The sequence below is a fragment of the Artemia franciscana genome, chromosome 10, assembly GCF_032884065.1.
Source record: "Artemia franciscana chromosome 10, ASM3288406v1, whole genome shotgun sequence".
In the NCBI taxonomy this organism is placed as follows: domain Eukaryota; kingdom Metazoa; phylum Arthropoda; class Branchiopoda; order Anostraca; family Artemiidae; genus Artemia; species Artemia franciscana.
In genome coordinates, this window is record NC_088872.1 from 45513475 (window position 1) to 45540660 (window position 27186).

Here is a 27186-nt window from a genome sequence, read left to right on the forward strand (position 1 = left end):
CTCATAATCGATAAAACTAAGGACCAAAGGTGTTTGACAACGAAGGGACTTCTCAATTATTAACCTAAGAGTGAAAACATGGTCGACACATCCTCTACCTTGTCTAAAACCGCATTGTTCTTCCCTTAAAACTTTGTCTACAGCATGTCTCAGTCTAAAAAGTATCATATTACTCAGTAATTTGCTACCTACAGAGACTAGACTAATGCCTCGATAATTACGACATTCACTCTTGTCACCTTTCTTATACAGTGGTTTAATTAAGGTTTTCCTAAAATTATTGGGTACTTCCCCTTTTTCAAAAATCATGTTCATAATCTTCAGTAGCTTATTCCTAACCTCAGAGCCACCATATTTAAGGAACTCATTAATCATACTATCAGCACCTGGGGCCTTATTATTTTTTAATCCTTCTAGTACTGTCGCTAATTCTTCCTCACTAAACAAATCTTCCTTCACATCCAAGGTATCACAAAATTTTTCATTTTCATCTATATCTTTTCCTGCAACTGTATCTCGGTTTAGCACATTCTCAAAATGTTCCACCCATCTTTCTTTAACTTTTTCCTTATCACTAATTGTGGCCCCATTTCTATCTTTAACTGGGACTAGTCCGGATCGGCTACTCCCTTTCAATTTATTAACATGCCAGTATAATATTTTACTATTATGCCGTCTAGCCGCATCTTCCAAATCCTCAGCAATTTTATCCATCGCCTCCATTTCACATCTCCTTAGTTCATATTTTAATGCTTTCTCCACTTTCTTTACATTCCTTTTGTTTTCATACGACCTATCGCTCAGATAATTCTTATACAAACCCCTTCTACTCTCTATTAAACCTAAAGCTTTTTCACTAATATTCCTAGTTGCTGTCTTAGCACTCTTCCCTGGGACGCCATCAGCAACTTCACAAATTATTTTTCTGAAATTATTCCATCCATCTTCCACATTGTCAAATTTTAAACCCTCAAGTTTAGTACTCAACTGTTCCTGGAATTTTTTTCTCAAATTTTCATCCTGAAGTCTACCAACATCATAACTTTCCGGGAGGGAGTTACTCTTCCAAAATTTCAGTTTTAAATTAACCTTAGACACTACTAGATGATGATCTTTACTTTTAACATCAATAACGGCACTCCTATACACCCTAGTATCTTGTATTGATCCTGCTAGTCTTCTGTTTACAATAACATAATCAATAAGGTTTGCTGTCTTACCATCACGTGAATACCATGTCAACTTATGGGCCATTTTGTGACCAAACACCGTGTTGGTTATAACTAGGTTGTTATTCCTACAAAATTGCAAAAGCCTATAGCCATTACTGTTTTCTTTTCCTACACCAAATTTACCTAGGCTAGGATACCATCTATCCCTATTTCTACCAACCTGGGCATTAAAATTTCCTAGCAAAAACACCATATTTCTACCTGGTACCCTGTCTATTTGCTCCTGTAACTGTAAGTAAAATTCATCTGAGTCACTAGTATCTCCATCAGTTGGTTCAATGGGGGCATATACTACTATAACTGATACCCTAAACTTTTTAGTCATAAAATGAGCAATTAGTATTCTATTATTAATACCTTCCCAGCCTAAAAAAGACTTAGCAGCTTCCTTATTCATCATGAGCCCTACTCCCTGTCTATGTACCCCATCCTTCCTTCCTGAGTAAACAAATTCTATGTCACCTAATTTCATGCTTCCTACCCCTGGGATATGAGTTTCTGAAACTCTTAATAAATCCAGTTCAAACCGTCTGAATTCGTCAGTCAAAATGTCGATGCGATAGTCATTTTTTAACGTCGTAACATTCCAAGTTCCAATTTTCATGTTCTTTAAATCTTTGAAATTATTTTGGCCTCAAGAAAAGCAGTGATCCCGGATACCAGTGCAGGATGGGGACCAACATATCTTCTCAAGTCTACACCGAAGCGCTTAAGCCGGCTTAGAACCGGACAGCAAGAAGTCCCTGGGACCTCCAGTAAGTTGGAGGCTTTGTGCAATCCTCGGCCCATCTTGGTCACAACATGGTTTTCAGCACTTGGCGATGCTCTTCTATCAACAAGAGTCGATATCCTGCACAGACAGTCCCAAGCCTATTACCTCCGACTCATTATATACTCATGCCTACAAATATTATGCTACTACGGGGAGGCAGCTCATAGTAGATAAATTAGCTAGGAAGAGGTTTTTCAGCCCGAAAACGCCCATCAAAACAAATCAAGCCCAGAAAATTATCCAATAATCAGAATCCCGTACGAGTGCTGTGTTGTTTACTAGGCTATAATTTCCTCGAGGGGCGCCACTCCTCAAGTGGGAAAAATTGACCGCAAGTTTCCCAGTCTTGCAGGTACCCCGAAAGGGTTGAGGCAGCCCTTTACAGAGGCCGTTGTCCATAATTCTGGATCTTACGCCCTGCCGCAGTTGCCCTCCTATAGAGGATCCTCCCACGATGGTGTTCTGCTTCACCATGCAATTTAACCCATTACTGGGAGAAGGTTTGTAACTCATCTGACGCGTGAACACGGCAGTTGGCCCTGCTGAGTGTACATTTGAGGGGCCTTCTTCCTCCTCCACCTGAAATTATGACCCCCAGGGGAGGGTTTCCCAGTTTCTATTATGGGCCCCACTGGGACAAGGTCCTACTTGGTCTGAGCCTCCTATGGAGCTACTCTACCTATCTATAGGGCTTTCCCCTATCTGTTGTCCTCCACAAAAATCTAGCATGATTATATAATAATTTTACTAACTAATGCAACTAATTAATAGTTGCAGTAAATTGCATATATATATATATATATATATATATATATATATATATATATATATACGTATATACGCATACATAGTTGCAGTACACATATATATACACACACATACACATATATACATACATATACATATATATATACATATACACACACACATATACATATATACATTAGCAGTATTTATTGTAAATTTTTTTCCCTGCAATTTGTCATAATCGTTTCATTTCTCTCCAGCCCCCTATGAAGTAAATTCAAATGAAACCAATAGATAAAGACACGTTAGAGTACTGTTAAGAGCGCAGTCGTTCTTTATGGAAAATCCCTCCGTTTCCTGACATCTATTTTTTCATTACTGCCATCTTATAATAAATAAATATGTTTTGTCCTCTTCAACCTTCAAATTTTTTCTTAATTTTTACTTGAATCCTTCAGATTCAGAATAAAAACTTACCTCTACTTGGACTATTAATGATCACTGGTATATCTGATATTTAGAAACATGGTATACAAAATTGTTATGGTCAGGCATGGTGAAAGTGCATGGAACCAAGAAAACAGATTTTGTGGCTGGTTTGATGCTGATCTAAGTGAAAAGGGTGAGTAGGCTAAGCTAGTCTGATTATTAAGGTAAAAGTAGGCTAGTCTATGTCTGTATTTGAAGAAAGAATATCTGGTAAAATTCTAGTTAATTGACTTCTTGCTATCTTAGAAAGGATTTAGGTTAGGAAGATGAAACTTTCAGGGATGAATCTACAGACTAAAATATGTCCTGGGAAGGTATTTTGGTAAAATTGATGCAAACAGTATTACTGGATTTCATATAAAGTGAATAAAAAATTTTATACCTAAATTTTAAGTTTTCAATAGCCTTTCTTTCTTATTGGTTTTAGTTTTTTTTTTTTTTTTTTTAATATGGCTAATGCAATTTTCATAGAATTTTAAGCACATCAATTTTTCCCCCCAAGTTTAATAAGTAGACTTATAAATCTCTAAAGTCTTCAAAATGGAATTAAGTAAAGGCATGAGACTTAAAATAATTTTCTTTTCAACCATTTTGCAGAAGATCTATTTTGCAAGATTTTGCTTTTATAGCAAAGATTATTAAAGGTCATCAAAAGTTAGTGACCTCTGGAGAGAGAAGGTGTAGATATAGGTTGTTGAAAATATCTTCCCAAGAGGTTGTTAAGACTATCCTCCTGAGAAGTTTATTTTTTTTTGGAGTTATGTATATATATATATATATATATATTATATATATATATATATATATATATGGATCTGAAAATCCTCCATTTAAAATGACCCTGGAGTGCTGAATAAATTTGTTTCAACAAGAACATGCATCCTGGTATATTGTTTTTTAGGGAGATGTAGAATAAAGAAAAATGATCCTGATAGATGTGCATTATATTTTGATAATATTATGAGATTTGTTGTTTTATGTTCTTCATTTTGTGGGGAAGAGGGTCTATTCCTTGCATTCCCATATTGGGGACCTTGAATGCTGCTCCCCTTAAACTATTTCTAGTTTGTATGAGTTTAAGAAAGGAATTATGCATTTTATACAAAGATAAATTTTGAAAAGGTTATAATGATCTTTGAAACATCAGAAGTATTTTTTCCAGTCTGAATAGTTGTTGTTCAACCATAAATAAAATTGAAATGCAAACAATTTCATGGAAGACCTTATATTTTAATTCAATGTTTTAGGTATTCAGGAGGCCCATGCAGCTGGTAAGGCATTGAAGCAAAATGGCTACAAGTTTGATGTTGCTCATACATCAGTTCTGACTAGAGCCCAACATACCTTGAAAGTAAGAAACTTCTCCAAATTATCTTCTATTTTCCTTATCTTTGAATAAGGGTACACTTTTGGGAGGGAGGGGGTTGAAACTATCTGTCCTTGTTTAAGTCTCATGTCATTAAACACCCTAATTACTGCAGATGAACTTGTGCTTGCTGAATTTGAAAATAAATTTTCCTTTAATGACAAAAAACCTCAAAAACTATAATTTTCTACTTTAAAAATCTAGTTTATATGGGTAAACTATTGGAGAATATATGGGGGAAGGTATTGTAAAGTTGACAAAGTATATTTTTGGTAAAAAAAAAAATTTTCTGGATTGCATTGTGCTCAGATTTTTTTTTCTTGCCTTGGTAAAATGAATTGCAATTAGTTGGTTTCATTTTTATTGAAATGAGCAAAGGTTTGACAACTTCTTTACTGGTACCTTAGATAGAAACCTTTATCTAGAACAATAATTTGCCTTACTATATTTTAAGCAATTACCTCAACAGCAAAGTTTGCATCACCTAAAATATGTTGTTTTGCAGAATTTTCTCAGGGTAGTGGCACATGTACTGTAACTTGTTTTAGCACATGTCTTTAAAGATATGATATCTTGCATATATAGAGGATGTTACTGAGCCTTTTCAAAGTAATTCTGGTCACTCATGTGATCTGGGTTAAAATAATTGATGATTGTTTTTGTAGGTTCAAGTTTGTTGAGCATTCCCAATTCAGATTGTTATTATGATTTAATTGAGTCAAGCTTTTGTTTTTGAGTTTTATATTTTCACAATTTGCAAATAATTCATTGCAAATTTGTAATTCCTACCACCAACAGGCCAAATGAGGGGGGGCAAAACTGAACAATTAATTATTAGGATTTTGAATTTGAAAGTGCCATAAAGAATGTGTTTTAAATCTGATGAATTTAAGAAAAACAACATTGTTATTGTTTCAGATGTATTTTCAAGTTTTGATGATTGATATAAAAAATTTCCAAGTTTTCTTACTGCCCAATTTTGTAGTACCTGTAATTGTTTTTAATGTGTCCAAAAGGTATTAAGATAAACAATTGAGCAATAATTCAAATACAAAGCAATTAAAGAGAGATAAATTATTTTTAATATGGAAAAAAAAATACATTTCACACAGTACATCAACCCAATATTTTGAGCAAGTTTAACCCCTTAATTGACCAATGTGGTTACAGAAAGACAACAATGGATCAAGAAAAACTCCTAAATAACAATATGTGTGAACCCTACAAATTTTATTCTCACCAACCTGATGCTCCTGACTAGAAATCAATTGAGTGATGTGTTTTGAATGACCAAAGTTTTAGTAAAGTTTGGTAATAGATTATTAGAAACAAACCATGGATTAACTGAAGTTTCAGTTATAGTCAAATTATCAATTAATGTAGATGAATCCCTTGTTCTAACAGATATAGCTCTGTCCAGGTGTGCAAAAAGTTCCAAAGCTGCCAGTAGCAGAATTCCAAATGCTGCAAACACTTTAGCAGCACAACTTGTGTTTTGACAGTTTTGCTTTGAGAAGTGGAGTAAGTAAAAACTTGTTCACAAGGACAAAGGATAACAACAACTTAAAAGTAAATTTTCACCATAACAACATTGAAACTCTATGAGCTTTTAGTTTGAACAAATTTTAAAAAGCAGGAGCATGAGAAGAGATACATACATCTGGCGAGAAGAAATATTTCAGAAGAGATACATTGCCTGGTAAAAAAAATAATAATATCAAAACAAAAACAGCTCTTTTTTGTTTTGTAGTTGCTCTTTTCTAGAGTTTTGGCTCCTGTTGGGCCGAATTCCTTACAATTCATTACCACAAAATATTTGATCAATCTTCAAATACACATATCAGGTAGCAGAGTAAGAAATGAAAACTAGCTTCTTTTTTTTTAGTTGGAAAATGATATAAAATTCTACAAGACAATGATCTGGAAATAAAAACTGAATTTTTTCATTTCGGCTATAATATACAATTTTTGATGAATCATGTTTTTGGGTAGTTTCCGTTTTAATCAACTTTTCTCTCAATTCGAAACTCTCTACATAGGTACCCTCTAAGCAATTCCGTCTCTGCATAGGTACCATGATTTCCCCTTTTTCATTTTAGAATCATCTTTCAATGTAGCTCTCTTATATTTTCACACCTTTGAAAATCAAACACTATAGTAAAAGAAAACATAATTTAAACTCACGGTCCAGCTTTCTAGAATAACCCTTTTAGCTTCGATTCTCAGAATTACACTGAAAATAAACATATTCCAATGAAATTCTTTACCACGAGTCACAGGAGAATCTTTGGTGAAATGGTATAGTCTTATAAACTTTATGCTTTTACTAGCATGGGATGAAAGGTCAGTAATTCAATAATCTATGTCTGGTTTTTGGTGTATTGTAAATAATTGAGACAAAGACTTTGGAAATTGAAAAACTATGTCAAGTTAACTGAAAGTGATGGTTACTAGGGGTTGATTGTTTCTTGTGATAAATCACTAGAGGTGTCAACCCTGAACGAAGGGGGATTTTTGGGGAACTGATTTTTTTTCGAGAAGACGGATTTTTTGGGAAATCTCCGGAAATTCGGGGATAGTGGAAGCTCTGGTATTTTTAGACAAAATCTACCAACAATTTTTACTAGGCCATGAAAACTGCCAAGTAGCCTTGCTACTTTGCTACCCCATTTTTTGCACGGCTGGCTGTGCCATCTGCAAATAGAATTGTAAGACTAATATTCACCTGCAAACTTTGCAAAAGATAATTAATATAAATCAGAAATAAAAGCGGGCCTAATGACCTTGAGGGACAACAGTATCATTAAGGTCTTTTAAATTAGACAGTTTTCCATTGACATTTTCAGCAATTTTACGTCCACACAGGTATGTTTTCACTAATTTCTAATCCTATCCCTCTTATGCGTGCATTTTCCATTTTGTCAAAAAGAATTTCATGGTTTGTTCGTGACGCATAGCAAAAATATCTTGACAATTGGCACTGAAGGTAATTTTTTTCACTTCAAGAGATGAAGAAAACAATGGGATTACTTCTTGCTTCTGCTTGTACCATTACTTTACTTTCTCTTGAAAACAAACGAAAAAAGAAAAAACTGTGGGTGAGACCTATTTTTCGGCCGCGATCGGTAATTTGCTTATCATAGAACTTGAGAAAGAATACCCTGTTTTTTTTTATTTTGATTACTTCAGGATGTATCCTGATCAGTTTAGAATGATCCATAATCTCATCAAACCTCATACAAAAATAAAAGAAAACAAACTGGAGACAGCCAATTTTAACAGAAAAACGTTTGGAAGTAACTTTGAAATATCTAGCTACAGGATAAAGCAAAAGGTCTCTTTCATTTCATTACAGAATTGACAGATCTTTATTTACTTCGATTATTTCAGACTTTTGCAAAGCAATATATTATGCCATCAAGCCTTATTACTTTCCCAGTCCTACTCTGGATCTTTTGAAGCAATCTTCCAAAGGGTTCTGTGAAAAATAGAACTTTCCAAGCTGTATTGGTGCTTTGGATGGAAAGCATGTAAAAATTCAGTGCCCACCAAACACTGGATCAGAATACTGTTGCCATAAGAAACACTTCAGTTTGAATTTAATGGTTATGTGCGATCCTGACTATAAGTTTATTGTGGTTGATGTTGGGTCCAAAGGAAGAAATAGAGTTGGTGGTGTATTTGGACGCTCTTTATTTGGAAGAGCTGTGCAGAAAGGATATTTCCCATTCCCCCCGGATTCAAACTTACTTCAAATCAGTATTAAATTTCCTCATGTTATTTTAGCAGATGAGGCTTTCCCTTTTCAAACTAATATAATGAGAAATTTTCCTGGACAGCAATTGATGACCAAAAAAAAAGATTTTTAAGTACAGGCTAAGAAGAGCGAGAAGAACCATTGAAAATGTCCTTGGAATTTCTTTTGTGCCAAGAAGGAGGATTTTTAGAACTGAAATTTATTGCAAGGTTGAAACAGCTAAGAGAATTATTAAGAGTACAGTATGTCTCTCTAATTTTTCAATGTCGTCTGCACCATATGATGGTCAGAATCGGCACTGCCCGAAAGCATTTGCAGATACAGAGGATGGAAATGGAACATTTCAGCTAGGGGATTGGCGACATATTGTTAGTACAGAAAATCTCAACCCCTTTAATAGACAAAATGGCAACATATCTTCAGATGCTTCTGTCAAAGCTAGGGAGCTGTTAAAATGCTATTTAAATAGTTCAAAGGGCTCTGTTCCCTGGCAGAATGATCACGTGACAAATACAGGAAGAAAGAATTAGTTGTATACAATCAGTCTGATAAATGTACTTGTTTATTAAAAATAAACTTATGTTTCTCCAAATTCTTTGTTATACATAAGTTCTTGCATCTTTATCTTCACCAGATCTTTTTTCTGGTCACTCAACCTTTTCATTGGCTCATGCATACTTTTTGAAAAATGTCTGGTGCATTCACAATTTGAAGCACATTGTCCAGTCTTTCCATAATTTCACTTTCAAATGCACTAGTCTTTTTTTTTCTCTCTTAAGAGTATTGTCACTTTCACTTGGCTCGTGGGCTGCTTCTTCATCCTCAATGACAAATAAGTTGTCTTGTTATTTCATCTTCTTTGATCTCTGATGAAGACTTGTGCTTTGCTTGGGAAAAACTTTCTAAAGTTGTGGAAGGGTCTCCACAGTCTACATATGGCAGTATAGAGGTCTTGATGTGGAACCAAGCCCAGGAATTTTCTATCCGCCTTTGACTATACTTTTTGACAGTTTTTGAAGCTTGGCATCCCTCATTGTCCCTCAGACCCTTCTATTTTTGTTTGCAGTTTGAAACTGAAAAAAAAACAAGCATTACAGTATTATTGTTTTTACTGATTTTGATTTATTTGTAAGATCTTTAACAGCTTTAGACAAAAAAAAATTGAAAGAAGTAGGCTTGCTAAATATAAACACTGGGATAAAAAGGATAAAGATCCTCCAGAGCCATTGCTGGCGCATGGGGCGTCGAATCGACGGTTCAGTTGCTGGGTGTTTTTTTACAGGGACAAGTAGTAAGCTTGTCGCCCAACCTTGCTGCGGCGGGGATCGAACCCTGGGCCCCATATTCCCAAGGAAGAACATCGATCCACTGTGCTACAACAGGTTAATATAAACACTGGATATAACACTTGATCAATATAAACACTGGAGTTAGAATAAATGCCATGATTTGGAACCACCTTTGAATTCACTTTTGATAGCTTTTGAAGCTTGACTTTAGTTACCGCGTCCTGTGGTGGCGCAGTGGATTTGACCTTAGCTTGGTAATACGGACCCAGAGATCGAATCACGCTGCAGGAATGCTCTGCAGGGCCGACGCAGGGACCATAGTAGTCAAGAACCGTCGTTAATTCTTAAAAAAAAAAAGAAGCTTGACTTCTCTTATGAAAGTGTCCCTAAGTCCCTTCCATTTCTGTGTGTAGTTTGAAACCGAATATAAAAAAAAAATAAAAGTATTATTGATTTTACTAATTTTGATTTCTTGGTAAGCTCTTTAAACAGCTTTATGACAAAAAAAAAAAAAAACACACAGAAGTAGAAACACACTACTCACAGAAGTAGGCTAATTCAACCAATCAATTTGATATCTTTTATTAGGTTAGCTTTTAATAAGATGACTAAACATAAACATTATAATAATAACAATACGGAGGAATTGAACTTTGGAAAAAGGGCTTGGGAGCTAGGCTATTAATTTCAAAAGTAAAGATTGTAGAAACTGACCTAAACATAAACATTAGAGCAAAATATTATAATAAGGACAAGATTGGGGGGGGCTTGTCTACTTCAAAACAGTAGGCTAATTCAAGCAATCAATTTGAAATTATTTATTAGGTAAACTTTGAATAAGGTGACTCAACATAAACATTATAATGAAAACGATGAAGGAATTGATCTTGGAAACAGGGCTTGCAAGCTAGGCTGTTCATTTCAAAAGTAAAGTAACTTTTCCGCGTCCATATTTTCTCTATTTTCTCTCTTAATAATATCGCCTAGCTACGCAATTTTTTTTCAACTTAAAGTTAAAGCGATTTTTTTTCGCCTTGGAAGGCCTATTTGTGGCTCGGCGACGCAATTTTTGCTTTGCGAAGCAATATTCGCGCTCTGTGTGAATTAGGCATTAATGTGTCAAATACAAAGCAATAAATTGATAAGAGCAATAAAGTCGAAAATTAGCTTGAAATTCTAGCTCTTTTTTATTCCAGATTTTTTTTTACCAGTCATCAAGTTCGTCAGCTTTTCAAAAATTTACAATTTTGTAGTTAATTATTTGTTATCCTTTGTTTTGATGTGAAGTGTTTTTATACCCTCCTTTGCCCATTATCTGCAGGCCTTTCCGAGTCCTGACTAGGCTGAAATTCGCAACGTTTGTCTACAGCTGTCGTATATCTTTTCTTTGGCAAACTTGCCAAAGAAGAGAGTAAGCAATTATTAGCGAAATCTTGACTTTTTTTTTCAACATAAAAAAGGTATTCCTTGATAGATCTTGGGAGTTGTTACTGACGTGAGTTTGTATTTTTTGAGCTTGCCAAATAACTCTTCCTTAATTCTCTGCGAAATTAATTGAACACATATTTGCCGGTGATTGTTAGTGATGCGAGTGGCAAATTTTTTACATAACGTTCAGATGGTGGAAACTAGTCCCTTATGCTACAATTTTCCTCGGAAAGCTGGTACAGTTTATCTCAAAACATTTTTAACGCTGCATAACATAGGGAAATGTACAGTATATTGGAATTAGGGACATTAACATTAAAGGATTAAGATTTGATCTTGCACATGTTGAAATTTTGTGAAAAGTGAAGCCAAGACTTTTGGACTAATGGGCCACAGTTGCAGTGCAGCACATATGATTATTATTCACAGGCACAAGCATGTAGATTGTGTTTTCTATTTCATGTTTTCTATAGAGTTAGACAACTCCAAAAGTAGGTCTTGTGTGTACAAATGATGAAATTTATTCACCCAAAACTGGTTTTTATGGATTTCTATTTTTAAAAACTTTGACCTTTTGTGCAATGTTTGGCAAGATTATACAATTGTCCATTTGTATATGATGTAATATCATCCCAGTGTACATTGTTTGAATTTTAATTTGTGTAATACTTGCAGACAGCTTTTTGAAAATCTTCCCTTAAAAAAAAGAACTGTTTCTTCTTTTTCATAAAACTATTATTTATGGGGTCTCCCAAGATTTGGATGAAAAAAAAACTTCAGTTTTTTTTTAACAGAATTTAAATTTATTGTTGTTTTTTTCAAGTCTATACATCTTTGATAAGCTTAGGTAAAACAACAAATCATGAATAGATCCTGTCTTTGTTATTAGTTTTCATAGTTCTTGTATTGAATTAATAATAAAATTTGTGCTTATGGATTAAATACACAATCTGCAATTGGTCATGCCGCTGAACGCTGATATGCTATTTTATGGTTTTGGTATTTTGCCGAGCTGCTTATTTTGTGCACATCCGCTTTGAAGTTTATATTTGGAACACCTTACTAGAGTTTTCGCAGAAATGCTGTTCTCTTGGCACAGATACATGCCAAGGCATTTATATCTGTGAGATGTGAAATCCTCAGAAGAGAGGAATTACACGTCAACTACAGGGAACTCATTAGATTTTAGGAGACACTTGGTCCCGAAATCCTGTTCTTGTCTACGTGGCTACTGTGGCTACTTTTTGTCCGCTGTTTTGGGTTGGGCAGACCAAGAAGAAACGGGTGTTTTCCATTAAATGTATAGCACTGCATATGTAGTCTGGATAGGGTAACCGGTTTTACAACTATTAAAACAATGGAAAGAATAACCAACTAATATATTATTAGGGTAAAAGTATTTCTATCGGGGGGGGGCATATTTTCATGGTAAAAGTTGTTATGGGGGTAAATTATCACAAACGCAACTTTAACCGTAAACAAATAGCATAAAATTAGAAATTTAAAAATGCCTCTGTTTTTGGTCCTGCTACAAGTAAACGGCTAAAAATACATTCAAAATAGTGCTATACATGTAACAGTAAAGATCCGAAGAAACTTCGGCAAAATTTTATTTCGTCTTGTTTTTTTTCAACAATTTACCCTGTTTTATGCAGTGTTCTACCATTAAGATGTTCGCAGATGACATGAAAATATGCTTAACAGTCCCAGCCGTTGGTGATGGATGTCTTCTAAGAAATAGTCAGTGGTTTCATATGTCAACGGTGTGATCTGAACTCTTTATTCATAAATTCATTCAACTGTGGTGTTCTCTATTGCCGTCGATGTTATGAGTTTGATTTTCTTCTTTGTTTCTAGTGCTGCCCTTTTATGGAGTGAGTCTGTGCATCACATGATTTGCTGTGATGTTGCAAGGGTTACTAATTATCGCTTTTTAACTTTGAAAAGGGGTCCGAAAAAATTCAACTCTCAGATCTATCATTAGAATTTTAATGATATTAATTCAAGGTTTTTATTTAGTGTTAGTTATATTTGTTCAACTCACTTGTACTTTTTTGAAATTTCGACCTGAAACAGCATCCCCCCCCAAAAAAAAAAAGAAAATGGAAAAGTATTCAATTGTTTATAGACACAGCATTTGCGCTGGATTCTGATTAATGGATAATTTTTCTGGTTTGATCTAGTGGGTGTTTTTATAATGAAAAACTGCTTCCTAGCTAATTTATCTACTTATGGGTTGCCTCCCGTAGTAGCTTAACTTCTAGGCAGATTTATGCTTGAGATTGTTTTTGAAAGATTTTGACTCTTATTGATAGAAGAGCATCGCCATTTGCTAAGACCGTGTTTTGACCAAGATGGGCAATAGATTATACAAAGCCTCTATTCAGCTGAAGGTCCGATGGACTTCTTGCTGTCTGGTTCCAAGGCAGCTTAATTGCTTCTGTGTAGACTTGAGAAGATGTGTTAGTCCCGTTCTGCACTGGTTCTGGGACCATTGCTTTTCGAGAGGCCAAAATATCTTCAATGGTTTAAAGAATATGAATGTTACAACGTTAAAACCAGTGTGGGGAAATACTTTAGTAAAACCAGAAATACTTAAGGGTACTTAAGTACTCAAGTACTTTCTTCATGGCAGAGAAAAATTATACCGGCATAACGCAGGGCCGACGCGTTATGTTAAGGGAGATTTCTTTGCTGCAAGACCGTTGAAACTGATACAGTCAAAAGTAAATTCTTTGGTACTGGACTATACTGTGGGTGAAATGCGACCCCTGTGCACTGTTGAGAAGCCGTCGTTCAAAAATCTGATAATTGGTCTTGCACCTTATGCCAAAACAAAAACTACTTGGGAATGACTGCACACTTGCTCAACAAGGATTTGAAATAGAAAGTCTTATCCCCTTGCTTGTTCCCGATTCAAGGGCTCACACACTTATGACAGAATTGCTGAACAACTACCCAAGTACCCAAGGGTAATGAAAGTTGTCAGGAAGTACAACTGTATCATTCCTTCGTTCGTACCTGCAGAACGACTTTTTTCGGTAGATGGTGGAATTTTTTACTCCAAAAAGAAACATGCTCGGAGATGGTATGTTTGAAAAGCTTCTGCTGTTGTAAGGAGCAAGTAAGAAATTACGTTAAGTTATGATGAAGCTGTGAATGTTCTTTGTAAATTCTTTTCTTTTTATATCTTAACTGAAGAAAAATTCGATTTTTCGTGAAGCCAGTTGATTTTTTTTAAGAAAGCTGTCGGTTTTTATGGCACTTGGTATTAACCAAGTGACATATAACAATCGAAAATTCTGTCGGTCTGTCTGTCGGTCCCGGTTTTGCTACTTTAGGGACTTCCACGTAAGCTAGGACGATGAAATTTGGCAAGCGTATCAGGGACCGGACCAGATTAAATTAGAAATAGTCGTTTTCCCGATTTGACCATCTGGGGGGAGTGGGGGGCCGGTTAATTCGGAAAAAATAGAAAAAATGAAGTATTTTTTAACTTATGAGCGGGTGATGGGATCTTAATGAAATTTGATGTTTGGAATTATATTGTGTCTCAGAGCTCTTATTTTAAATCCTGACCGGATCTGATGACATTGGGGGGAGTTGGAGGGGGAAACCTAAAATCTTGGAAAACACTTAGAGTGGAGGGATCGGGATGAAAGTTGATGGGAAAAATAAGCACAAGTCCCAGATACATGATTGACATAATCGGAACAGATCCGCTCTCTTTGGGGTAGTTTTGTAATTCTGAAAAATTAGAAAAAATGAGGTATTTTTAACTTACGAACGGGTGATCGGATCTCAATGAAATTTGATATTTAGAAGGATATCGTGTCTCAAAGCTCTTATTTTAAACCCGACCGGATCTGGTAACATTGAGGGGGAGTTGGGAGGGGGAAACCTAAAACTTGGAAAACACTTAGAGTGGAGGGATCGGGATGAAACTTGGTGGGAAAAATAAGCACAAGTCCTAGATACATGATTGACATAACCGGAACGGATCCGCTCTCTTTGGGGTAGTTGGGGGAGGGGTTAATTCTGAAAAAATTTGAAAAAATGAGGTATTTTTAACTTACGAACGGGTTATCGGATCTCAATGAAATTTGATATTAGGAAGGATATCATGTCTCAAAGCACTTATTTTAAATCCTGACCGGATCTGGTGACATTGGGGGAAGTTTGGGGTGGGGGAATCTAAAATCATGGAAAACGCTTAGATTGGAGGGATCGGGATGAAACTTGGTGGGAAAAATAAGCAGAAGTCTTACATACGTGATTTACATAATTGGAACGGATCCGCTCTATTGGGGGGGGGGGTAATTCTGAAAAATAAGAAAAAATGACGTATTTTTAACTTACGAAGGAGTGATCGGATCTTCATGAAACTTCATATTTAGAAGGACCGCGTAACTCAGATCTCTTATGTTAAATCTCAACCGGTTCAAGCGTAATTGGGGGGGGCTGTTGGGGGACCGGAAATCTTAGAAAATACTTAAAGCGGTGAGATCAGGATGAAACTGGATTGGAAGAATAGAAACCTGTCTAAGATACGTGACTGGCATAACCGGACCGGATCTGCTCTCTTTGGTGGAATTGGGGGGGGGGGGGTAATTTTGAAAATTGAGGTATTTGTAACTTACGAAAGGGTGACCAGATCTTAATGAAATTTGATATTTAGAAGGATCTTTTGCTTTAAAGTTCTAATTTTAAATTCCGACCAGATCCAGTGACATTTGGGGGAGTTGGAGGGGAAACCGGAATTCTTGGAAAACGTGAAAATTGGGGTATTTTTATCTTACGAATAGATGATCGGATCTTAATGAAATTTAATTTTTAGAAGGAATTCATGTCTCAGAGCTCTTATTTCAAATCCCGACCAGATCTTTTGACATTGGGGGGGGGTGGAGGGTTAATCTTGGAAAAACACTTGGAGTGGAGGAATTGGGATGAAGCTTGGTGGATAGAATAAACAAATGTCCTTGATACGTGATTGACAGAATCGTACTGGATTCGTTCTCTTTGGGGGAGTTGGGGGGAGGGGTTCAGTGATTTGCGAGTTTGGTGCTTCTGGACGTGCTAGGACGATTAAAATTGGTAGGCGTGTCAGGGAGCTGCACAATTTGACTTGATAAAGTCGTTTTCCCAGATTCGACCATCTGGGGGCTAAAGGGAGAGGAAAAATTAGAAAAAATTAGATATTTATAACTTACAAGTGGGTGATTGGATCTTAATGAATTTTGATGTTTAGAAGGACATCGTGATTCAGAGCTCTTATTTTAAATCCTGACCGGCATTAAGCCTCTTATTTTCCTTTTTAAATCAATCTATTGATTCATAGAATTTTGTTAGAGCTCGTACCATATGATCTCTTGGCTCTTAGCTCTTCTCGCCTCGTCACAAGTGCCATATGAGCTCTTAGCTCTTGTTCTGAAAAGTGGTCGATTTCTCGTCAGAATCCTGCTTATCTTGTCAACTTGGAAATGAAATGGATATTAAAGAAGTGTTTTGCGTGTTATTTACTGTAAACAAAACATGAGTACTTGAGTACTTAAATACTGAAGTAAAATCGAAAGACTTGAGTACTTAAGTACTGAATTACTTTTTCAAAAGTACTTATTACTTAAGTAGATTTTTAAAGAAGTACTTAATACTTGTACTTAAGTTAATATTTCTCTGAGTACTTGGTACTTGTAGTTAAATAAAAAAAAGTGTTTTTTTTTAAAAATACAATGCTAGTTGCTCATTTTGTGACTAAAAATTGCTGGGTATCAGTCATAGTAGTATATGCCCTTGTAGAATCGACTGACGGAGATAGTAGTGACTCGGATGGATTTTACTTGCAGCTACAAGAACAAATAGATATGTTCCATGAAGAAATATGGTGTTTTATTTGGATGTTTTAACGCCCAGATCGGTAGAAAGAGGGATAGACGGTATCGTAGCCTAGGTAAATTTGGTGTAGGAAAAGAAAACAGTAATGGCTACAGACTGCTGCAATTTTGTAGGTATAACAATTTGGTCATAACCAATGCAGTATTTGGTCATAAAATGGCCCATAAGTTAACATAGTATTCAAGTGATTGTAAGACAGCTATCCCTATTGATTATGTTAGTGTAAACCGATGTCCGGCAGGATCAATACAAGATACTAGGGTGTTTAGGAGTGCTGTTTTTGATGTTAAAAGTAAACATCACCGTCTAGTAGTGTCTAGGGTTAATTTAAAGCTGAAATTTAGGAAGGGTAACTACATTCTGGAAATATATGACGTTGGTGGAATCCAGGATGAGAAATATGAGAAACACTTTTCAGGAACAGCTCGAAACTTTCAGAAACTCGAGAGTTTAAAATTTAACAACGTAGAAGATGGATAGAATAATTTTAGGAAAATAATTTGTGAATTTGCTGAGGGTTTCTTTGCGAATAAAGTTAGGAACGCAGCTAGGAATATTAATGAAAATACTTTATGTTTAATAGAGAAGGGGAGGGGCTTGCACTAAAACTATCTGAGTGATGGATCATATGGAAATAGAAGGAATGTAAAGAAAGTGGAGAAAGTGTTAAAATATGAACTTATAGCATTAAAGCGTTAAAATATTGTACTGGCATGTTAATAAATAGAGAGGAAATTGGCAATCTGCACTTGTCCCAGTTAAAGATATGAACTGGTTCACAGTTAGTAATAAGGAAAGGGTTAAAGAGAGATGGACATAGCCTTTTGAGAATGTGCTAAACTGGGATAGATTTACATTAAAAGACATAGAGGAGAATGAAAAGTTTGTGGCACTTTGGATGGGAAGGAAGATTTGTTTTGCAAGAAAGAATTAGTGACCGTACTCAAATGTTTAATTTTATTAAGGCCTGAGGTGCTGATAGTGTGGGAAATGAGTTTCTTAAATCGGGTGCTTATAAGGTTAGAAATAAGTTCTGAAGATTATGAATATGATTTTTAAAATAGGGAAATACCTAGAAATCAAACAGTTCGTGGTAACGAACTGTAGTAAGGAGCTACCCGGCTCAATTGTAACCAAAACTCTAAAAAATGGAATTTTTATACCAATAGCTACATCAAAAGAATCACATTTTAATGCTGATTTTAAATATATAAGTTTCATCAAATTTAGTCTTGTCCATCATAAGTTACGAGCCTGAGAAAATTTGCCTTATTTTAGAAAATAGGGGAAAACAACCCCCTAAAAGTCATAGAATCTTAACGAAAATCACACCATTAGATTCAGCGTATCAGATAACCCTATTGTAGGAGTTTCAAACTCCTATCTACAAAAATGTGGAATTTTGTATTTTTTGCCAGAAGGTAGATCACGGATGCGTTTTTATTGGTTTGGGTTGTTTTTTGTTGTTGTTTTTTTCAAGAGGTGATCGTATCGACCCTGTGGTCCTAGAATGTTGCGAGAGGCTCATTCTAACCGAAATGAAAAGTTCTAGTTCCCTTTTTAAGTGACCAAAAAAATCGGAAGGCACCTAGGCCCCCTCCCACGCTAATTATTTTCTCAAAGTAAACGGATCAAAATTCTGAGATAGCTATTTTATTCAGTGTAGTCGAAAAACCTTATAACTCTGTATTTGGGGACGACTTATTCCCCCACAGTCCCCGTGGGAGGGGCTACAAGTTACAAACTTTGACCAGTGCTTACATATAGTAATGGTTATTGGGAAGTGTAAAGACGTTTTCAGGGGGATTTTTTGGTTGGGGGGGGGGGGGGGTGAGAAGAGGGGGATACGTTGGGGGAACTTTCCGTCGAGGAATTTGTCATGAGGGAAGAAAATTTACATGAAGGGAGCGCAGGATTTTCTAGCATTATTTAAAAAAAAAATGAAAAAATAAATATGAAAAAGTTTTTTTCAGTTGGAGGTAAGGAGCAGCATTAAAACTTAAAACGAACAGAAATTATTACGCATATGAGGGGCTCATTTGCTCCTAATACCTCGCTCTTTATGTTAAAGTATTTTTTAGTAATTTCAACTATTTACTCTACGGGTTTTGTGATTCAGGGGTCATTCTTAATGAATTGGGACAAAATTTAAGCTTTAGTGGTAAGAGCGAGGTACTAACTAGGGGTGAACCCCCTCATATATGTAATAAAAACATGAGAATACAAAAGTTCGTTACGTAGGCTAAGTTATAAGTTACGTATATCTTTTACTAATAAAAACATTCGTAAAAAATTAAAAGTTCTAGTTGCCTTTTTAAGTAACCAAAAAATCGGAGGGCAACTAGGCTTCCTCCCCGTTTTTTTTCTCAAAACTATGAGAAAGCCATTTAGCCAAAAAAAAAAAATATGCAAATTTTGTTTTAATTATTCCTCTGCGGAGAGCCAAAATTAAAACATGCATTGATTCAAAAACGTTCAGAAATTAAATAATAAAAAACAAGTTTTTTTAACTGAAAGTAAGGAGCGACATTAAACCTTAAAACGAACAGAAATTACTTCGTATATGAAAGGGGGTGCTCCCTCATCAACGCCCCGCTCTTTACGCCAAAGTTTTTACTGTTTTAAAAAGAAGAGTTGAGAGAAAGAGTCAAACTTTAGCGCAAAGAGCGAGGCCATGATGAGGAAGCAGCCCATTTCATATACGAAGTAATTTCTGTTCGTTTTAAGTTTTAATGTCACTCCTTACTTTCAGTTAAAAAGAAAACTTATTTTTATTTAATTTCAGAGAAAACTGAATTCAACTTGTGTATAAGAAACGGTGAAAAGAGTGAGTGTGGTAATTATAGAGGCATTAACCTGGCTTATGTGGGTAGCAAATTACTTAGTATGATGATGTGTGCTGTAGACAAAGTTTTAAGAGAAGAAGGGTGCAGTTTTAGGAAGGGTAGAAGATGTGTCGACCAAATTTTTGGCTCTGAGATTAATAATTAAGAATTTCAGAGTCTTCAAACACTTTTAGTCCTCAGTTTTATAGATAATGAGCAAGTGTTTTATTTACCTGATGAGCTTTAGCGAACGTCTTATCCTTGAATGGTATACCAGACAAATACATTTTAAAGTGATGTGTACAAAATAACATTGCTGTGGTTACGTTAGGAAATGAGGCTAGTTGATGGTTGTGTATCAAACAGTTCGTGGTAACGAACTGTAGTAAGGAGCGACCCGGCTCAATAGTAAACGAAACTCTAAAAAACGGAATTTCGATGCTAAAAGATATATCAAAAGAATCGGATTTTTATGCTGATTTCAAATATATAAGTTTCATCAAGTTTAGTTATTGTCATCAAAAGTTACGAGCCTGAGAAAATTTGCCTTATTTTGGAAAATAGGGGGTAACACCCCCTAAAAGTCATAGGATCTTAACGAAAATTACACCATCGCATTCAGCGTATCAGAGAACCCTATAGAAAAAATTTCAAGGTCCAATCTACAAAAATGTGGAATTTTGTACTTTTTGCCAGAAGATAAATCACGGGTGCGTGTTTATTTGTTTGTTTTTTTTTGTTTTTTTCCCCAGGGGCCATCGTATCGATCAAGAGGTCATAGAGTATTGCAAGAGGGCTCATTCTAACGGAAATGAAAAGTTCTAGTGCCCCTTATAAGTGACCAAAAAAATTGTAGGGCACCTAGGCCCCCTCCCACGCTCATTTTTTTCCAAAGTCAACGGATCAAAATTTTGATATAGCCATTTTGTTCCGCATAGTCGAAAACCATAATAACTATGTCTTTGGGGATGACTTACCCCCCACAGTCCCTGGGGGAGGGGCTGCAAGTTACAAACTTTGACCAATGTTTACATGCAGTAATGGTTACTGGGAAGTGTACCGACGTTATCAGGGGGATTTTTTTGGTTTGGGTGTGGGGTTCAGGGGATGGGGCTATATGGGAGGATCTTTCCTTGGAGGAATATTTCATGGGGGAAGAGAAATTCAATGAAAAGGGCGCAGGACTTTCTAGCATTACTATAAAAAAACAATGAAAATATAAACATGAAAAAGTTTTTTCAATTGAAAGTAAGGAGAAGCACTAAAACTTAAAAAGGAACAGAGATTATTACGCATATGAGGGGTTCTAAAAATACTTTAGCATAAAAAGCGAGGTATTTAGGAGGAGATAAACACTTCACTCTTTATGCTAAAATTTTTTAAAATAATTTCAACTATTTATTCTACGGCCTTTCTGATTCAGGGGTCATTCTTAAAGAATTAGGATAAAACAAGATTTAGTGTGAAGAGCGAGGTATTAACGAGGGGACCAACCCCCTCATATATATAATCAAAAATATAAGAATATAAAAGTTTGTCACGTAAGTTAATTCTTAAGTTACGTATTTTTTTTTTACTAATAAAAACGTTCGTTAAAAATAAAAGATCTAGTTGCCTTTTTAAGTAACCGAAGAATTGGAGGGCAACAAGACCTCCTTCCCCGCCCCTTATTTCTCAAAATCGTCTGATCAAAACTAAGAGAAAGCCATTTAGCCAAAAAAAGAATTAATATGCAAATTTCTTTTTAATAATTTATGTACAGAGAGCCAAAATCAGTCATGCATTAATTAAAAAACTTTCAGAAATTAAATAAAAAAACAAGTTTTTTTAAATGAAAAACGCCCTTTTCATTACTCCGTATATGAAATGGGTTGTCCCCTCCGCAGTCCCTCGCTCTTTACGCTAAAGTTTGACTCTTTGCCACAATTCTACTTTTTAAAACAATTAAAAACTTTAGCGTAAAGAGCGAGGGACTGCGGAGGGGACAACCCATTTCATATACGGAGTAATTTCTGTTCGTTTTAAGTTTTAATGTCGCTCCTTACTTTCAGTTAAAAAAACTAGTTTTTTTTATTTAATTTCTATAAGTGCAGATACCACTCTGTTATTTTATTTATAAGGCAAATACATAATTCGATTACAGCTCTTGGAAAAGGAGTTAGAAAACTTACATAGAGAAAGAAAGAGAGAGAGAGAGAGAGAGGGGGAAAGAGAGGAAGGATGAGGAGATGAATCTTTTAGCCACTGAAGAAAACCCAAGCTAAGTAATATACACTGCTTAACCAGATGCCACCTCTAACATTACACAAACTCAACTGGGAATTCCTTGTCCATAAAAAAGATTGCAATTATCGATTTAATGCAGAATTTGAAGTTATTCTTACACTGTTTATTTTATTTATTTATTTATTTAGCGTTAAGCAAGCTGCTTGTTCCAATAAAATATAAAACAAGTGAACTACTAAAAAAGGAAAAAAAAGAAGCACAAATGACGTAAATTTCATAATTGAAAACCAATCATAGTACTCAGTAATGACTACCTAGAAAAATGCTATAAAGCACTCAATTGATCTAACTAAAAAAAAAACATCGACTAGACAGTTATCTGTAAGTTACTACTACTACTACTGCTAACAACAGCTCACCACAGCACCAAGGCACCTGAGCCCAACACAGATACGCACACTCCTCCTCCATCACAATCTATTCAAAGCCTCCCTGTTAAACCCTCCCGGGAAGTTCCCATTTCTCTTAAATTTTTCTTTACGACATCCTTTCACCCAAACGGAGATGACCTGTTTTTCGTTTAGCCCTAGAAATCTGGCCGAAAAGGACAATCTTTGACAACCTGTCATCTTTCATCCGTAGAACATGCACTAGCCACCTCAACATTTCTCTCATTATAGCCCTAGAAAGTGGGAGAGAACCACACTTTTCGTAAGGCCTACTGTTTGAAATACAGTCAGACGGTCGGGTACCCAAAACAATCCATAGGCAATTAATCTGGAAAACATCTAGAAAATCTTCCTCCGTTTTTTTTGGGAGCGCCCATACTTCAGAGCCATGCTTGACCACCGTCATTACTATAGCTTCAAATATTTCAATCTTGGTTCGCAGACTTATCTTCCTGTTCTTCAAATTTTTTTTCCAGCTGTGCAAAAACGCCCTGGGCCATGGCTATTCTTTTAACATCTTCACCCCCCCCCCCCAACGTCTTTACTAATAGTACTACCCAGGTAAGTGAAGCTGTCCACTTGATCAATCTTTTCGTTACCCAACGTCACTTTTTCATCTTCACTTATTCCTAGCCTTAGTGATTTAGTCTTCTTAATATTAATTTTCTAACCTTTTCTAGCACCTTTAACTTGCAAACCTCTAAGGTACATTTTGCTCACACTTTCATGTAGGATGCTTAAACCATCAGCATAATCTAAGTCCAAGAAAGTCCAAGAAAGTTTTACTTCCTCATTTGATTCCGTGTCCTCGCAATGCCTTTGCTGTGCTCAGATAAAGTCCATCAAAATGATCAACAAAAATACGGATACAACACAACCATGCTCAACTCCTGATATGATTAAATAAAAAACAAGTTTTTTTTAAATGAAAGTAAGGAGCGACATTAAAACTTAAAACGAACAGAAATTACTCCGTATATGAAAGGGGCTTTTCCTCCTCGACACCCCGCTCCTTGCGCTAAAGTTTGATTCTTTCTCGCAACTCTACTTTTTAAAACAATAAAAAACTTTAGCGTAAGGAACGGGGTGTCGAGGAGGAAAAGCCCCTTTCATATACGGAGTAATTTCTGTTCGTTTTAAGTTTTAATGTCGCTCCTTACTTTCATTTAAAAAAACTTGTTTTTTATTTAATCATATCAGGAGTTGAGCATGGTTGTGTTGTATCCGTATTTTTGTTGATCATTTTGATGGACTTTATCTGAGCACAGCAAAGGCATTGCGAGGACACGGAATCAAATGAGGAAGTAAAACTTTCTTGGACTTAGATTATGCTGATGGTTTAAGCATCCTACATGAAAGTGTGAGCAAAATGTACCTTAGAGGTTTGCAAGTTAAAGGTGCTAGAAAAGGTTAGAAAATTAATATTAAGAAGACTAAATCACTAAGGCTAGGAATAAGTGAAGATGAAAAAGTGACGTTGGGTAACGAAAAGATTGATCAAGTGGACAGCTTCACTTACCTGGGTAGTACTATTAGTAAAGACGTTGGGGGGGGGTGAAGATGTTAAAAGAATAGCCATGGCCCAGGGCGTTTTTGCACAGCTGGAAAAAAAATTTGAAGAACAGGAAGATAAGTCTGCGAACCAAGATTGAAATATTGGAAGCTATAGTAATGATGGTGGTCAAGCATGGCTCTGAAGTATGGGCGCTCCCAAAAAAAACGGAGGAAGATTTTCTAGATGTTTTCCAGATTAATTGCCTATGGATTGTTTTGGGTACCCGACCGTCTGACTGTATTTCAAACAGTAGGCCTTACGAAAAGTGTGGTTCTCTCCCACTTTCTAGGGCTATAATGAGAGAAATGTTGAGGTGGCTAGTGCATGTTCTACGGATGAAAGATGACAGGTTGTCAAAGATTGTCGTTTTCGGCCAGATTTCTAGGGCTAAACGAAAAACAGGTCATCTCCGTTTGGGTGAAAGGATGTCGTAAAGAAAAATTTAAGAGAAATGGGAACTTCCCGGGAGGGTTTAACAGGGAGGCTTTGAATAGATTGTGATGGAGGAGGAGTGTGCGTATCTGTGTTGGGCTCAGGTGCCTTGGTGCTGTGGTGAGCTGTTGTTAGCAGTAGTAGTAGTAGTAACTTACAGATAACTGTCTAGTCGATGTTTTTTTTTTTAGTTAGATCAATTGAGTGCTTTATAGCATTTTTCTAGGGAGTCATTACTGAGTACTATGATTGGTTTTCAATTTACGTCATTTGTGCTTCTTTTTTTTTCCTTTTTTAGTAGTTCACTTGTTTTATATTTTATTGGAACAAGCAGCTTGCTTAACGCTAAATAAATAAATAAATAAAATAAACAGTGTAAGAATAACTTCAAATTCTGCATTAAATCGATAATAGCAATCTTTTTTATGGACAAGGAATTCCCAGTTGAGTTTGTGTAATGTTAGAGGTGGCATCTGGTTAAGCAGTGTATATTACTTAGCTTGGGTTTTCTTCAGTGGCTAAAAGATTCATCTCCTCATCCTTCCTCTCTTTCCCCCTCTCTCTCTCTCTCTCTCTATCTCTCTCTTTCTTTCTCTATGTAAGTTTTCTAACTCCTTTTCCAAGAGCTGTAATCGAATTATGTATTTGCCTTATAAATAAAATAACAGAGTGGTATCTGCACTTATAGAAATTAAATAAAAAAAACTAGTTTTTTTAACTGAAAGTAAGGAGCGACATTAAAACTTAAAACGAACAGAAATTACTCCGTATATGAAATGGGTTGTCCCCTCCGCAGTCCCTCGCTCTTTACGCTAAAGTTTTTAATTGTTTTAAAAAGTAGAATTGTGGCAAAGAGTCAAACTTTAGCGTAAAGAGCGAGGGACTGCGGAGGGGACAACCCATTTCATATACGGAGTAATTTCTGTTCGTTTTAAGTTTTAATGTCGCTCCTTACTTTCAGTTAAAAAAACTAGTTTTTTTTTTTTAATTTCTGAACGTTTTTGAATTAATGCATGTTTGATTTTGGCTCTCCGCACATAAATTATTGAAATGAAATTAGTATATTAATTTTTTTTTTTGGCTAAAACGTCTGTACACTTCCCAATAACCATTACTATATGTAAACACTGGTCAAAGTTTGTAACTTGCAGCCCCTCCCCCAGGAATTGTGGGGGAGTAAGTCATTCCCAAAGACATAGTTATTATGGTTTTCGACTATGCGGAACAAAATGGCTATCTTAAAATTTTAATCTGTTGACTTTTGGAAAAAAATTAGCGTGGGAGGGGGCCTATTTACCCTCCAATTTTTTCATCACTTAAAAGGGCACTAGAACTTTTCATTTCCGTAAGAATGAGCCCTCTTGCGACACTCTAAGACCACCTGGTCGATACGATGACCCCTGGGGAAAAGAAAAAAAACAACAAACAAACAAATAAACACGCACCCGTGATTTGTCTTCTGGCAAAAAATATGAAATTCCACATTTTTTTAGATAGGAGCTTGAAATTTTTGCTATAGAGTTCTCTGATATGCCGAATGCGATAGTGTGATTTTCGTTAAGATTCTATGACTTTTAGGGGATGTTTCCCCCTTTTTTCCAAAATAGGGCAAATTTTCTCAGGCTCGTAACTTTTGATGACAAAGACTAAATTAATTGGAACTTATATATTTAGAATCAGCGTGAAAATTCGATTCTTTTGATGTATCTTTTAGCATCAAAATTCCGTTTTTTAGAGTTCCGTTTACTATTGAGCCGGGTCGCCCCTTACTACAGTTCTTTACCACGAACTGTTTGAAAAGAAAATAATTCGGTATTTCGGGGCTTCTGATATTATTACTCCTTTGCGGAAGTTAGGCTCAAAATTGAAAAATGATTATGTTTTTTCTCTGGGCCCCTTCCACCTCTTAGTTCGTTTATTTTCCCGTTAGTTTTCACCTGTTTTCGCTTTATAGTTGTGTTATCTCTTAGCAGTTCTTTCGTTAGTTGAGTTATGGTTGTGGTATATATGTTTTATCGCTCGTATAGTTGTGTTATTTTCAAATTATACTCCATAATAGAGAGGCTCCGAACACCCAGCATTGTATATTAAGCTCTGAATTTGACGTTTTTTTCTAACGTGACCAGATTCGTCCTGCGCCCTTTTCATTGAATTTTTTCCCCCATGGCATATTTCTCCAAGGAAAGATCCTCCCACATAGCCCCCTCCCTCAATCCTACCCCCAAAAACCAAAAAAATCCCCCTGAAAACGTCTGTACACTTCCCAATAACCATTATTATATGTAAACACTGGTTGAAGTTTGTAACTTGCAGCCCCTCCCCCAGAAGCTGTGGGGGAGCAAGTCACCCCCAAATACATAGTTATTATGATTTTCGACTATGCTGAACAAAATGGCTATCTCAAAATTTTGATCCGTTGACTTTGGGAAAAAAATGAGCGTGGGAGGGGGCCTAGATGCCCTCCAATTTTTTTGGTCACTTAAAAAGGGCACTAGAACTTTTCATTTCCGTTAGAATGAGCCCTCTTGCGACATTCTAGGACCACTTGGTCGATACGATGACCCCTGGGAAAAAAAAAAACAAAAAAAAAACAAACAAACAAATAAACACGCACCCGTTATTTGTCTTCTGGCAAAAAATGCAAAATTCCGCATTTTTGTAGACAGGAGCTTGAAACTTCTACAGTAGGGTTCTCTGATACGCTGAATCTGATGGTGTCATTTTCGT

General features: G+C 35.9%; 1 protein-coding gene across 1 annotated transcript in view; it reads left to right on the forward strand.

Moving 5' to 3' along the window:
- Window positions 1-3133: 3133 nt before the first annotated feature.
- Window positions 3134-27186, forward strand: part of LOC136032254 (phosphoglycerate mutase 1-like) — a 33053-nt gene continuing 9000 nt past the window's right edge. Inside the window, exons 1-2 of the mRNA XM_065712492.1 lie at window positions 3134-3373; window positions 4488-4591. Of these exons, the coding sequence (XP_065568564.1) occupies window positions 3277-3373; window positions 4488-4591 (201 nt within the window). The 5' untranslated portion in view covers window positions 3134-3276. The remainder of the gene's footprint in view (window positions 3374-4487; window positions 4592-27186) is intronic.